This window comes from Neopsephotus bourkii, unplaced genomic scaffold, assembly GCF_033783945.1.
Source record: "Neopsephotus bourkii isolate Nb327-2 ecotype Australia unplaced genomic scaffold, CSIRO-AGI_Nbou_v1 NB_1630, whole genome shotgun sequence".
Classification (NCBI taxonomy): Eukaryota; Metazoa; Chordata; class Aves; order Psittaciformes; family Psittacidae; genus Neopsephotus; species Neopsephotus bourkii.
Genome location: NW_026902105.1, coordinates 3271305 through 3283711, shown reverse-complemented (window position 1 = coordinate 3283711; position 12407 = coordinate 3271305). Strand labels below are relative to the sequence as shown.

The 12407-nt window shown below is 38.3% G+C and overlaps 1 protein-coding gene across 50 annotated transcripts in view; it reads right to left on the bottom strand.

Annotated features, from left to right (window-relative positions):
• RIMS2 (regulating synaptic membrane exocytosis 2) overlaps positions 1-12407 on the bottom strand; it is a 448541-nt gene that overhangs the window by 244416 nt on the left and 191718 nt on the right. For 49 of the 50 annotated variants that reach the window (XM_061373344.1, XM_061373350.1, XM_061373349.1 and 46 more), the window contains one exon: positions 10212-11137. In XM_061373344.1, the coding sequence (XP_061229328.1) occupies positions 10212-11137 (926 nt within the window). Of the gene's footprint in view, positions 1-3173; positions 3329-10211; positions 11138-12407 lie in introns of those variants that run through there. The other variant, XM_061373355.1, reaches the window with a different exon arrangement.

Here is a 12407-nt window from a genome sequence, read left to right as displayed (position 1 = left end):
ATTTTTTATGTATGTATTGATTGAGTTCATCTGTCTTTACACACCTCAAAAGAATATCTTAACATAGAGAAGATAGAGAATACTGCTGCATGAATACAGGCTATTAAGCTCACTTTTCTATTGAAAGAGACCTAAACCAGAACCAGCATTACCATACACCCTTCTTTCACAGTCTACATCTCCATGCGCATAAATGCTGTTCAGACTTTCCTTTACAAGTTATTTAATCAACGATGTGAAATGGAAAAATCAGATGAGTGACTTTCAACAGTAGTTGACAATTTGTCAAGTTAAATAATAACTTAAATAAACTATTTTAAAAGTCTCTTCAAGTCTGAAAACCTGTTAAGTGCTGTAGCACGATCAATCATATCATTACGTAAACAGCACAGCTTCAAAGAGAGCAAAGAAAATAAAAGAACAAACACATGTATGAGAAAAATTAAAAATTCAGTAAAAGGAAAAAGCACCACTGAATAAAGATTTTGATGGGTTACACAAAGCTGGAGCAGGCTGCTGTGTAAGTAATGGCAATCTTGCCATGAGGAACTCAGTCAAATTTTTATGTCATCTCTATTTTTTGCTCTCTCGTTGCTTCTGTAATAGTTCTTTTAACATGCAAAAATGCTCAACCATAATCATCAGTAGTTAGGACCAAAAGACTGCAGACTTGCTTTGTTCTCAACACATCTGCAGGCTCTAAGATACAACTATTTTAACAGTGGAACAAGATACATTTTATAGGAAATATTTTCAGAAATAAATTACATTTTTAAAATGCTTTCACATTTCAAAGCCATGTAAAGAACTTAATAACTAATGATTTATAGGCAAGAGAAAAAGAATGCTGGGCTAAACATTCTTCTTGTTTTGTCCATGCAGTAGTCTTTAACCTTTACACAACAACGAGGATTAGTTCAACAGAAAAGGTGAAAATGTTAGCATATATGTTAGTATAAAATTTCATTCTTAAGAGACATATAGATACACTCCCAAGGCAAAAATCAGTTTCTAAATGCAATTTTACAAAAGAACCACTGAGCACCAATTTGATAGACTGCGATAACCCAATTCTCTTCAAACAGATTTCTTTAATATTTTCTCTATTATCAGAAAACATTTATTTCTTGCCCCCTAAAATAAAGATTTAATATCAAAACAGTGGCCCATCATTGGAGGAACACATTAATGAACCTTTGAAATTAATGAAAGACACACAAAACTTCAAAACACATTTGTAGGGTTTAAAATGTAATTTCAGAAAAGCGTAACTGTTGGAAAAAGTTAGCTAGAATTTCCACAAATAAGATAAAATTCAGTTCCTAAATCAACAATCAGATTCCTAGGCAGGTGGCCTGATTTTCAAAGGCACTCATCATTCAGCAGGTTGATTTTCACTGGTGGGATGGTGAGGAGATGAAGTGTTTCTTCCTTCTGAAAAACTTGGCCACCTCCTCAGGGCTCAGACTGAGAAGTGGGGACAGATTTCTGTGGGACTGCAGCTGTGACATTGTCTGCACCAAGATTCCTGGCTTACTACTCACACTGGCACTACTGCCTTCAATACAAGACTAGCTCCAATGTTATACAGCGGCCGCTGAGCAGCCTTAGTTGAAATTACAGTCAAGACCCCATTAAAGGACACAGCAGTTGATGCCACTTTGCCTAAGATTATTCATGCCCAATATTTCTGAATATTGATAGATTGTGAATTTCAATGGATGAGGCTTGGATGGGAAGAGAACTGGGAAAAGATGGAAAGGATGTGCTTTCCTCTGGCAGACATATGCTTCCAGCTCTCACTTTTGACAATATTAAATTTAATCTCAAACAGCTTCTTCTTATTTCCCTTCCATTTCTGTTTCTCTACTTCTTCCCTTCTGATGACTCTATCCTTAATGAAATACACATAAAAATAACAGCAGAAAAAAGATGCTTACATTTTTAAAGACAATGCAAAAAAAAAAAACCAAACCAAACCCATAGCATATTATTGATCGAATACGCCAAACTAAATTTTTATTTAACTAAGTAAGTTATTTAACAATGGCCCTTTTAGTTTCTGATAGTTAATTGGGGAATTCTATCAATTAATAGCACTTATTTCTGATACAAGATCAGATCACAAGTCCTGAATTCCTAACTTAGCTAAACTGAAATTTTGATTAGAAATAAGCAGACCAGGTTGGATAAGATAAAAACTACCTCCACAGGAAGCCTTGCATTTCTTTGGACGAAGCCCTTTCCAGACATGTTTGGACAGTAATTCATTGCTACCTGCAGTAAAAAGCTAATGGCTATTTACTGAGCATATTCAGCAAATATTCCAGCTTCCAGGATGTGAAAGGATAATAAGAAACTATTTTTTCAAACTATAATACAAGTTTCTGTTTTCTATTTAAATTTGAAAAAGATAAAAAAAGTGCTCAGAGAAAGTGATAATGCTTTTTAGGACACTTTCAATATTGGTCACCAAGACAATTCAATGGTTTACGGTTTCAACTGAAAAAGAAACAGAAACAGCTTTACCTTCAGAATGGAAACTTTCAACAATTTCTAACGCAAAACATATCTTATGGTTAAAGATATAGTCAAATTGAAGACACGTTCTACTGATAAATATTTTCCCTATGTTAAAAATATTAAATTACTATCAATAATATTAGCAATCATCTTAAGTTCATCCGGAACCATAAATAGCTACAACTGATCCACTAAAAAACTTTAATAATAATTCATAGCTCTTCCATTGCTTATATCATGAGAGAATTAATCTGGTGCCACACAACACTTTTACTCTAGCTGTAGCTCCAGCAAAGTCCCAGACTAAAAGAAAACATAATTAAAGAATTACAGGTTTAATGGTTTGTGTACATTTGCATATAGAAAGTTCAGACTGTGATTTAGTCAAGGTTGTAATCAATAAAATTAAGTATTAGTCTTTTTTGTTGGAATCAAAGGCCTATAAAATTATTCATGTTCATTTACCTATAGCAAAATATTCTCTCTATTATATGAAAATATTTCTTCTTTCTTACTTCAGTGAATCCCTATCTATCCTCAGATCCTGATAAGACATAATCACTTACACCTGATCGTTTCAGCATGCATCATAATATCTAAGAAGACATTCAATATAATTTTATCAAGAAGCTTCAAAAATTAACATTTACCATCTTGTTGCCTAATTAGTGTTACCCCACAAAAGTCTCCTGGATTGATGCAGTGTGTACCTGCCTGAATATTTCTGCCAGCAGAGAGAAAGGAGTGATGTATGCATGTGATACTCAGCCAAGAACTGGAAAAAAGGTAGGGCTCTTTCTGTGAGGAATATTACTGGCTTATGCCAATTTAAGTGACTGGAATTTAAATATTATACAGTAGATTCCTCCAAATGCTTCAGAAGATCACACCCCTTTACCTTCTAAAGAAAAACAGATGTGTCTAATTAGGAGAAGGTTTGTCAAAAATAAAAAAATCATTCTTTACTGTTAGAAATATCTGTGAATTTAAACATTCTGGTTCTAATACCATCTATGCATCTATGAAAACTATTTTTGTAGAAAAACTCTATCATAGCCAATACTAATACTTAAAGTAGTAAGATACTTCTCATTCCATGTTGTAAGAAGTACTTTAAAAGAAATGATACTTTTATTTAAGCATATAATGTGAAAAGTGTTATCTCTCAATATTTATCTTGGCACTTGAACTAGAGGCAGTTCATAGGAGAAAGTGGGGGGGGGGGGAAGAAAGAAAAAGAAAAAGAGAAAGAGAAAGAGGTTTCTGAATTTCCATTTACACATTAAAACCACAAAGAACAACGTATTTAACCCTGTCCTGCAGAAACAGATTTCCGCTCATAAAGCCTGCGCTCTGCAGCTTTCAATCAACAACACAGGGATGTTAAAGTACAAAATATCACTGGAGTATATAAATTCATCTATCCACATGTTATTTTGGGGGTGTTGGTTGACAGCTGGCTGAATATGAGCAGCAGTGTGTCCAGGTGACCAAGAAGCCCAACAGAATCCCAGCAAAATAGTGTGGCCAGCATGCCCAGGGGACTGACTGTCCCCCTGTACTCAGCACTGGTGAAGCTGCACCTCATCTAGCTATTATGTTTTTATAGAAGAACAGTGAAAACGAACTGTAAATTTAAGAACTGCACCTCTGACACAAGACAGACAAAATTGCTCTTCCCACCACAGATTCCACCCACATGAGATGTCAACCAGTCTGTGCAAACAGATACCTACCTCTCACAGCCTGCTCTGGAAGGTGGCTCGGAGCATGTTATGCACTTATGCCTGAACTGTTTACCACTACTGGAAAATCTACTATGTCCTACTTTACATTTCCAGCGAATTAGAGAAGTATTTTGAACTATCACGCACCCAGATTTCCTTGAATGAAACCTTTTTCCATGCAGAGATTGTTTTCTGCTGGAACCATGGAGTTTGAGAGATTTATAAAGAACTGTAGGACATCCAGAAGCCCTAAATGTTTGGGGAATCAGCAGAAGGAACCCCAGCTCCAGCACAGGTTACCTCTTCCTTGCCTGTGCTCTGAATAGGGGTATGACAGCCTCAGAGACCACTGGCTTTCCTGAGCATGACTGCCTCAAGACTTTTCAGACTGGCACTTTGGCAGACTGCAGGTGTGACAGTATTGCCACAGGTAATACTTGGGCAGTACTGCTGTTTGATTCTCTAACTCTACCTGGAAAACCTGTGGACACACACCACAAACCTGGAGCACACTGCTTCACATCCGCTTCATGCGGGCTGACAAATTATGGGGGACCTTTCAAACCTGCCTTAAAACCTATTCCTTACAATTGCACTGAAAACATCCAACTGAACATACAAATAAAAAATACTTTCATATTCCTGCACAATAGAAGACACTTAAATTGGGAAAGCAATGGAGACAGCTTGGCCTAACTTCCACACCACAGAAGACATAGCTTCATTTGGAGCTTTGTAGGTAACATGGTTCAGTGCTCACTTTACTGCTATTAATACCACAACCACTCTTACTTTCTAAACCATGTTTCTAGAGCCTTGAAACTAAACCAAGTAAACTGAGATGATTTTGAGAAAGAAATGGTGAATTGAACAATCCAGAACATTTTAAAATAAGTCATTATGATCTTTATTTTTACTGATTGAGGATCCATTCTACTGCCACTTAAAACCGCATAAAAGCACTGGCATTTCAGGAATTGTTTTCCTCTAATATTTTAAGCAATTTTCTTGTTTCAGTAGTAGGTAAAATAGAAATGTACCTAATATTTGGTCCAAAACATACTGGTCACCTTCATTTGTTTTCTTCCTCAAAGTATATTTCCTAACACAGGCAGCAAATCCTGCCAGGAAGATACAGCCTTGGAATGTCTGCTACTCTGATCTCCAGGACTGACAACAAATATTGCAAAATGAGACACTGTATATACAATTTCAGAAGCCTGGTATTCACAGCAAAAGTAAAGAAAGGTCTCTTAGATAACCTGGAAACCAACTTGGGAACTTATAAATAGCACAGTAAGTAAGAATTGTTCATCCTATGTACAGAAAAAGGCAGAGGCCATCTTATAAATTAGTATTCAGTTATGTGACTAATGACAGTCTTCAAGTGTATGAAGCTTTGCATAACATTTATGATGCAAAATATGCCTAATTCTGGAACAATCTAAGTTTCAGGTAAACACATTTAGAATCTCAATTATGTCAATTTAACACTTGCTGTCATGTGTTATTTCCTGACCTTTTAAAGAATAAACTGCTCTGTCACCCCATTGGCTGCTCATCTTATTCATGGGCTTCTCACCTCACCAAACCCCCTCTCAGCACTTCAGGTCAATGCTGCCAGGCCTATGCTCCTTGCTCTTTGCCAAAGCTCCCAAGCTCAACTCAGCTCAGCCAGCCCTCCTGTCCTTGTCTCTGATGACACTCTTTCCAGCCACGCACTGTCTCTTCCAAACTGCTGTATCTGCTTCCCAGTCAAACTCAGAATCCTCTAACCTAAATCAAAGGAAGAGCCAGTTCTCAGCTTCTCAGTTATCTTTGTAAAATGCTACATCCACTTTTTCTTTCCCAAACTACTGGTCACAGGGTTAGCATACTTGATGTACCAGCTTTGCGCTCCCCTCTTCTTCCTAAACTTCCTCCTCTTGTCTGCTCATATTTCCAAAGCCTCCCGATTCCAGCATGCCAGTCCTCAGCCTAGTTTATGACCCAAATTTCCCAGTCCAAATATAGTTGCATTACTGTGCAGTATCTCAAGAATCTAGCTCTTCTTTTCTTCAGTTGAACCTCGTCTACAAAGCTTCTTCACCATGCCTATGTACCTGAATGTTGTCTGGGTGCTCAAAGTTCCTCCTGCTCCCCATAGAGAGGAGGCAAGAACATTCCAAGGCAACAGTTTCTCTGGCCATTACCAAAAACATGAAGAAAAATAATAGTGTCTTGTCCCCTCCCTGAAAACAATCAGGTTGCATTTTTAAAAATCAAGGAAAAAATTACCTTAAAGCAGAGAGCTACTGAAATAAGATCAGACCCAAATACTTAACATCACAGGCAGTCAGTAATACTTGGATGCTTTTCCCAGAGCTCTTATTCCAGCAGCTTATCCATGTCTTTGTTGGAGTTGTGAAATGAAATTTTTTGTATGCATTTTGAATGCTTATGCACGTTCTAAACCATATACGTGTATCAATCTTTTTCATTTTGGAAATGAGCTTAAAAAGGCAAACTTTCAGCGCTTTTAAGAGCATGTGACTGTAATTTTTCCTACGTTTTCCAATAATTCAGTTTTCAGACTAGTATCCTAAAACCAATGGCAGGGCCTTGCAAAATCTCAGATGCAATTCAACAAACAGCTGCTCCTGCAGCTCAGGCCCAGGCTGCTCCTCACAGCTGAGCAGTTGTTAATATTTATTTGCAGAATCTGTGAAAAGATATGGGTACTCTATAAAGAACGAGATGGAAAATCAATTCATCCTCCTCTTCTGGAGGACTCGTTATTACTGCATCCAAATTCACGCTATAATGTTGCCACCTTTCATCACTCCAATGCCAAATGTTTTATATTTAGCATTATATGTCGGGCCAAAAAGATTTTGTATGTGGTTTAAAAGGACAGCTGAGAAATTCTCAGGTTTAGGGAGTTTTTGAAGGGCAGAAAGCTAGAACTTCACTGCCATGAAAGATTACAAAGATGTTTCCAGAAATACGTTAGCAGTAAAAGAAGGTATAAGAAGAATATCCATCCTTTCTTGGATGTAGGGGGGAAAAACATAGTGATAAAGGCTGAGGAAAAGGCTGAGGTACATAATGCCTTCTTTGACTCAGTCTTTAACAGTAAGACCAGTTGTTCTCTGAGTACCAGCCTCCTAAGATGGAAGAGACAGTGAGCAGGATGAAGCCTCCATAATTCAAGGGAGAATGGTCAGTGACCTGCTACACCACTTAAGACACACACAAATCTATGGGGCCAGATGGGATCCACTGCAGCAGTTCTGGCTAACCTGGGAGATTCCAGCTGACTGGAAGTTAGCAAATGTGATGCCCATCTACAAGAAGGGCTGGAAGAAGGATCTGGCTTTTCAGTCTGACCTCAGTGCTGGGAAGATTATGGAGCAAATCATCTTGAGTGCCTTCACACATACAGGACAACCTGGTGATAAGGCACAGTCAGCATGGGTTTATGAAAGGCAGGTCCTGCTTGACTAACCTGATCTCCCTCTATGACAAGGTAACCCATTTAGTGGATGATGGAAAGGATGTGGACGTTGTCTACCTAAACTTTAGTAAAGTCTTTGATATACTTTATCACAGCATTCTTCCTGGAGAAACTGGCTGCTCATGGCTTGGATGGGTATACTCTTCTGGGTAAAAACTGGCTGACTGGCTGAGCCCAAACAGTGGTGGTGAATAGAGTTAAATCCAGTTGGTGGCTGGTCACAAGTGGTGTTCCCCAGGGCTCAGTATAGGGGCCAGTTCTGTTTAATATCTTTATCAAGGTTCTAGAGAAGGAAACAGAGTGCACCCTCAGTAAGTTTGTAGACAACACCAAGTAGGGCAGGAGTGTTGATGTGATGGGGGGTAGGAAGGCTCTGCAGAGGGATCTGGACAGGCTGAATCAATGGGTTAAGGTCACTTGTATGAGGTTTGACACGGCTCAGTGCCAGGTCCTGCACTTGGGCCACAACAACCCATGCAGTGTTAGAGGCTTGGGGAAGAGTGGCTAGAAAGCTGCTTGGCAGAAAAGAACTTTGGAATGCCGATTGACACAGCTGAACATGAGCCAGCTTCTGCCAATGTGGCCAAGAAGGCCAATGGCATCCAGGCCTGGATCAGCAATAGTGCAGCTAGCATGTCCAAGGAAGTGATCATCCTCCTATACTGGGCACTAGTGAAGCCACACATCAAATCCTGTGTTCAGTTCTGGGCTACTCACAACAAGAAAGACATTGAAATGCTGGAGAGTATCCAATGAAGCTGGTGAAGGGCCTAGAGCACAAGTCTCATGAGGAACAGCTGAGGGGATTGTTTAGCCTGAAGAACAGGAGGCTCAGGTGAGACCTTATCGATTTCTACAACTACCTGGAAGGAGGCTTTATCAAGATGGATGTCAGTCTCTTCTCCCAAGTAAAAAGTGATAGGAAAAGAGAAAATGGCCTTAAGTTGTGCCAGAGGAGATTTAGATTGGATATGAGGAAAAATTTCTCCACCAGAAGGATTGCTAAGCATTGGAACAGGCTGCCCAGGGAAGTGGCTGAGTCACCATCCACAGAGGCATTTAAAACATATGTAGATGTAGCACCTAAAGACATAGCTTTGTGGTGGACATAGCAGTGCTGGGTTAATGGTTGGACTCAATGATCTTAAAGGTCTTTTCCAGCTTAAACAGTTCTGTGTAAATGTGTAAGTTTTGTATGTTATGTGTACAAAAAATATGTTTGTAGACTATGTTTCCTATGCTGAATTTCATAATATAAACACTTTGTTACTACTTCCCATATATTCATTGGGTCTATTTTCCTGAAGGTTGCTACTAAAAACAAAATCATTAACACTCCAAAGCTGATAGTTTTATTACTCATCAAGACTAAGGGGGTCAAGGTTTTACCACACCTATTTCATGTAAGTGCATTTAACTCTCTGCTTTCACCTGTGTGAAATTTCCTTCTATTCTACACTATCATAGTCCTTATTTATGAGATCGGGATTGCTGCTATTGACATATGAAAATTCAGAGTTACCAACTCTAATTAATTATTTGCTTCAGAACCAATTTGATGGTAATATTAACAAAAAATAGTAGCAAATTTTCTAAACCTATTCCACAACAGCAGATGACCATTCATTAGTAAACATGCACTAGCATAACAATAACTGAAAACGGGTTATAACTACTGTACTTTAGACCAATAACATATATGAAGGTATGCAAACTAAATCTATTAATTTGATTCAGTTTAATCTGATGGTCTCCAATACTTTCATACTTAATTCCTATGTTACCACTGAGTAGGCTGGGAATCATTTCAATTAATCTTAGCTTTTCTTTCTGACAATGGAGTAACTCCAACACCATGAATCCTAAAAAGCACTAAACCAAGAAGCACTGTAGCCCCACAGCAAAAAGAAACCTCCATCAGTCACCTTAAATTTGTTTAGAAACTCAAATGGCTTAACTTCATACACACAGGGTTTTTTGCAGATCAGATTCTCTTTAACCAGCAGCAGCCAGCACGAAAGTGGCATAACCTCTGTATCATGTGCTCTAGTTAATTCAACAGAAATGCTGTGATGCACCCACACTTGATCCATATCAAATATGCACACATTATGATCCAGAAGTACAAAAATCTGGTATTAATGGACGCAAAACCATGGACTTATATGACAGCCCAGCTTTAGATACTCTGCAGATTTAACTAACAGGGTTTTCAATAGGTTTTTCCTTCAGCATATATAATACTTCTAGTAGCTGCTATGTTCTTTTCCACATAGATCATTAAATTTAGATTTGAGTAAATGAAACACAGAATCAGATGACAAGTCCCCTCACAACAAATTTGAGTCACCTATAAAGGGCTGTAGATACGTCGCTACAATCAATTCTTATAGGTAAAACATACAATGGAATGGAAACTAAACCACATCTATATATTGAAACAGTTAAAAAATTAGGAATCTTACCTTTTTCACTAACACTTTCACTTTCAATCTCTACATCATCACAACTTGTATACTCTGGAGTGGATGCCAATTCTTCTTCAGAGCTACTTAATGAAACCTGGCGCATTTTACCTCCCTTTTTTGTTTTATGGGGCTTTGGTGGTGGAGGTCTGACAGATTCAGACTGGTCTGAGCTGAGTGAATCATTCCGTAACATGGTCTCCATCTTTTCACGTTTTGTTTTCCGTACAGCAGAATTGGGATCCAAATGGTGTTGTTTCCTTAATGAATCAGAGCGCCTCATGTCTGGTCTATCCAGAGGAATTGGACTCCTCCTAGGTGTAGGAGGGCTATGATTTGTGGTCCTCTGACGACTGGGACTTGGTCCCTGAGCCTCTCGAGTTCTTTCCATAGAGTATGAACGCTGATTTTCCATGGCAGCCCTGCGCTCAGATACTGATCTTTGCCTGGATGGTCGTTCCATCCTCATCATGGACATCCGAGAATCTTCCAACTCAGTATTTGCAAGTGAGACATCACTATGTCTCCGTTCATGGCGTGCTCGGGACACTTCAGCATGGATACGCATTTGTTCCTCATATGGTTGTGGCTTGACAGGATAACGAGCCAAATTAGGATCACTTCGGTATCGTGCCTGGTATTCCTCTTCCCTTCGCTGCCTTTCATATTCTTCCCTGTTTTGTGCATCTTCCTCTTCTACCGGATACTCCTTGGAACGCCTGCGACTCCTTCTGTTCGAATCTCTATAATCACCCAGTTCAGGTTCTTCATATAACTGAGGCCCACGCTGTGACCGCCTATCTGAATAATCTGATGGTGACCTGGGCATCGCACTGTCTGATGTAGCATACTGTGAATATTCGTCTCTCTCGTCCCTTTGATCGTATCTTCTGTTCTGTTCTCTTGATATTGATGGGCTTCTTTTCCTAAATAATCATGACAGGAAGGAAGAGAGAGAATTTTGTCAATAGTTCTTGCAACACAAATATGCAGTTAATGCTAATTAAATGATAAAATGATAATCTGATGGAAAAAAAAATCCATTCATTGCATTTCTTTGTGAATGCACTCACACATTTTCTGTACTAAACTAAAGAAAAAAGTATGTCATGCTACAAATATGCTTATGGTGCACAGTTTAAATCAAAAACAGCTTTAAAGGAAAAATGCTAATACAACATTATGAAATATAGAATACAAATACTTACTTTACTTTGTAGTCGTAACTGCTTTACAAGTACCAAAATTTTATAATCCTTTGTAAACATTGTATAGCAACTTGGCTATAAACGTCTCTTTCACAGGGTTTTATAATCACTGTAGCAATTAAGGCTAGATGGACCATTCTGTTGGTTTGATCTTCTAGCAACCATTATGGCTTAAAAACATACGTATCAGTTCCCACAAAACTATAATGTGTGCCAAGAGCAGAGAACAGGACAAAGATCCAGTGGCAGCACTTATCTAAACCCAACGAGCTCAGAAGACCTAAACTCAGAAAACAGACATTTCTTGTGTTGCATAAAAAGGGAAAGAGCTTCAAAATCCTGATCTCTGACTTGGCAAAAAAAAAAAAAAAAGAAAAAAAGTCTTTCCCATGCCTTTAGGGATGGGAATATTATTAGTCCAAACATTTGAGGAAGACAGACCAGCCAGATACCAGAATGGAGCTCCTGTACCATATTAAGCATTGACTCTTTGCCATAGATGAAATCTAGTCATAAACAACTTCTAAGGTTTCAGAAAAAAGGTAAAAAAAAAAAGAATTATCAGCAGATGTTCTTTCCTGACATTGACAAATGGTTGACTGAAGCATGTAATTTTATTACATGCAATATTTTAATAGAGGATGTGTCTGGAATATATTATGAATATTATATGTTCTGGGTTTTTTTGATACAACATTATTTGCTACTTAATTAGAAGGGATCAGTTAAATAGGGAGTAGTGATTCACAGTAAAAAAACAAACTGGAATGTCAGATCTTGCCTTCATCAATCTTAACAGCATAATGAGCATTTAAAATGCTACGTACAGATTCATACCTAGTTCTTTACCCAAGAGTGATCTGAAGGGGCTGCCTACACAAAACTGGAGCAAAGATCCCAGTTGTGGATAAAAGAGACTGGGAGGTAGGTCTTCTCTGGGATAAGACAGATCAGCTTACGCTTTAAGTAATGAAAATATGTATATGAA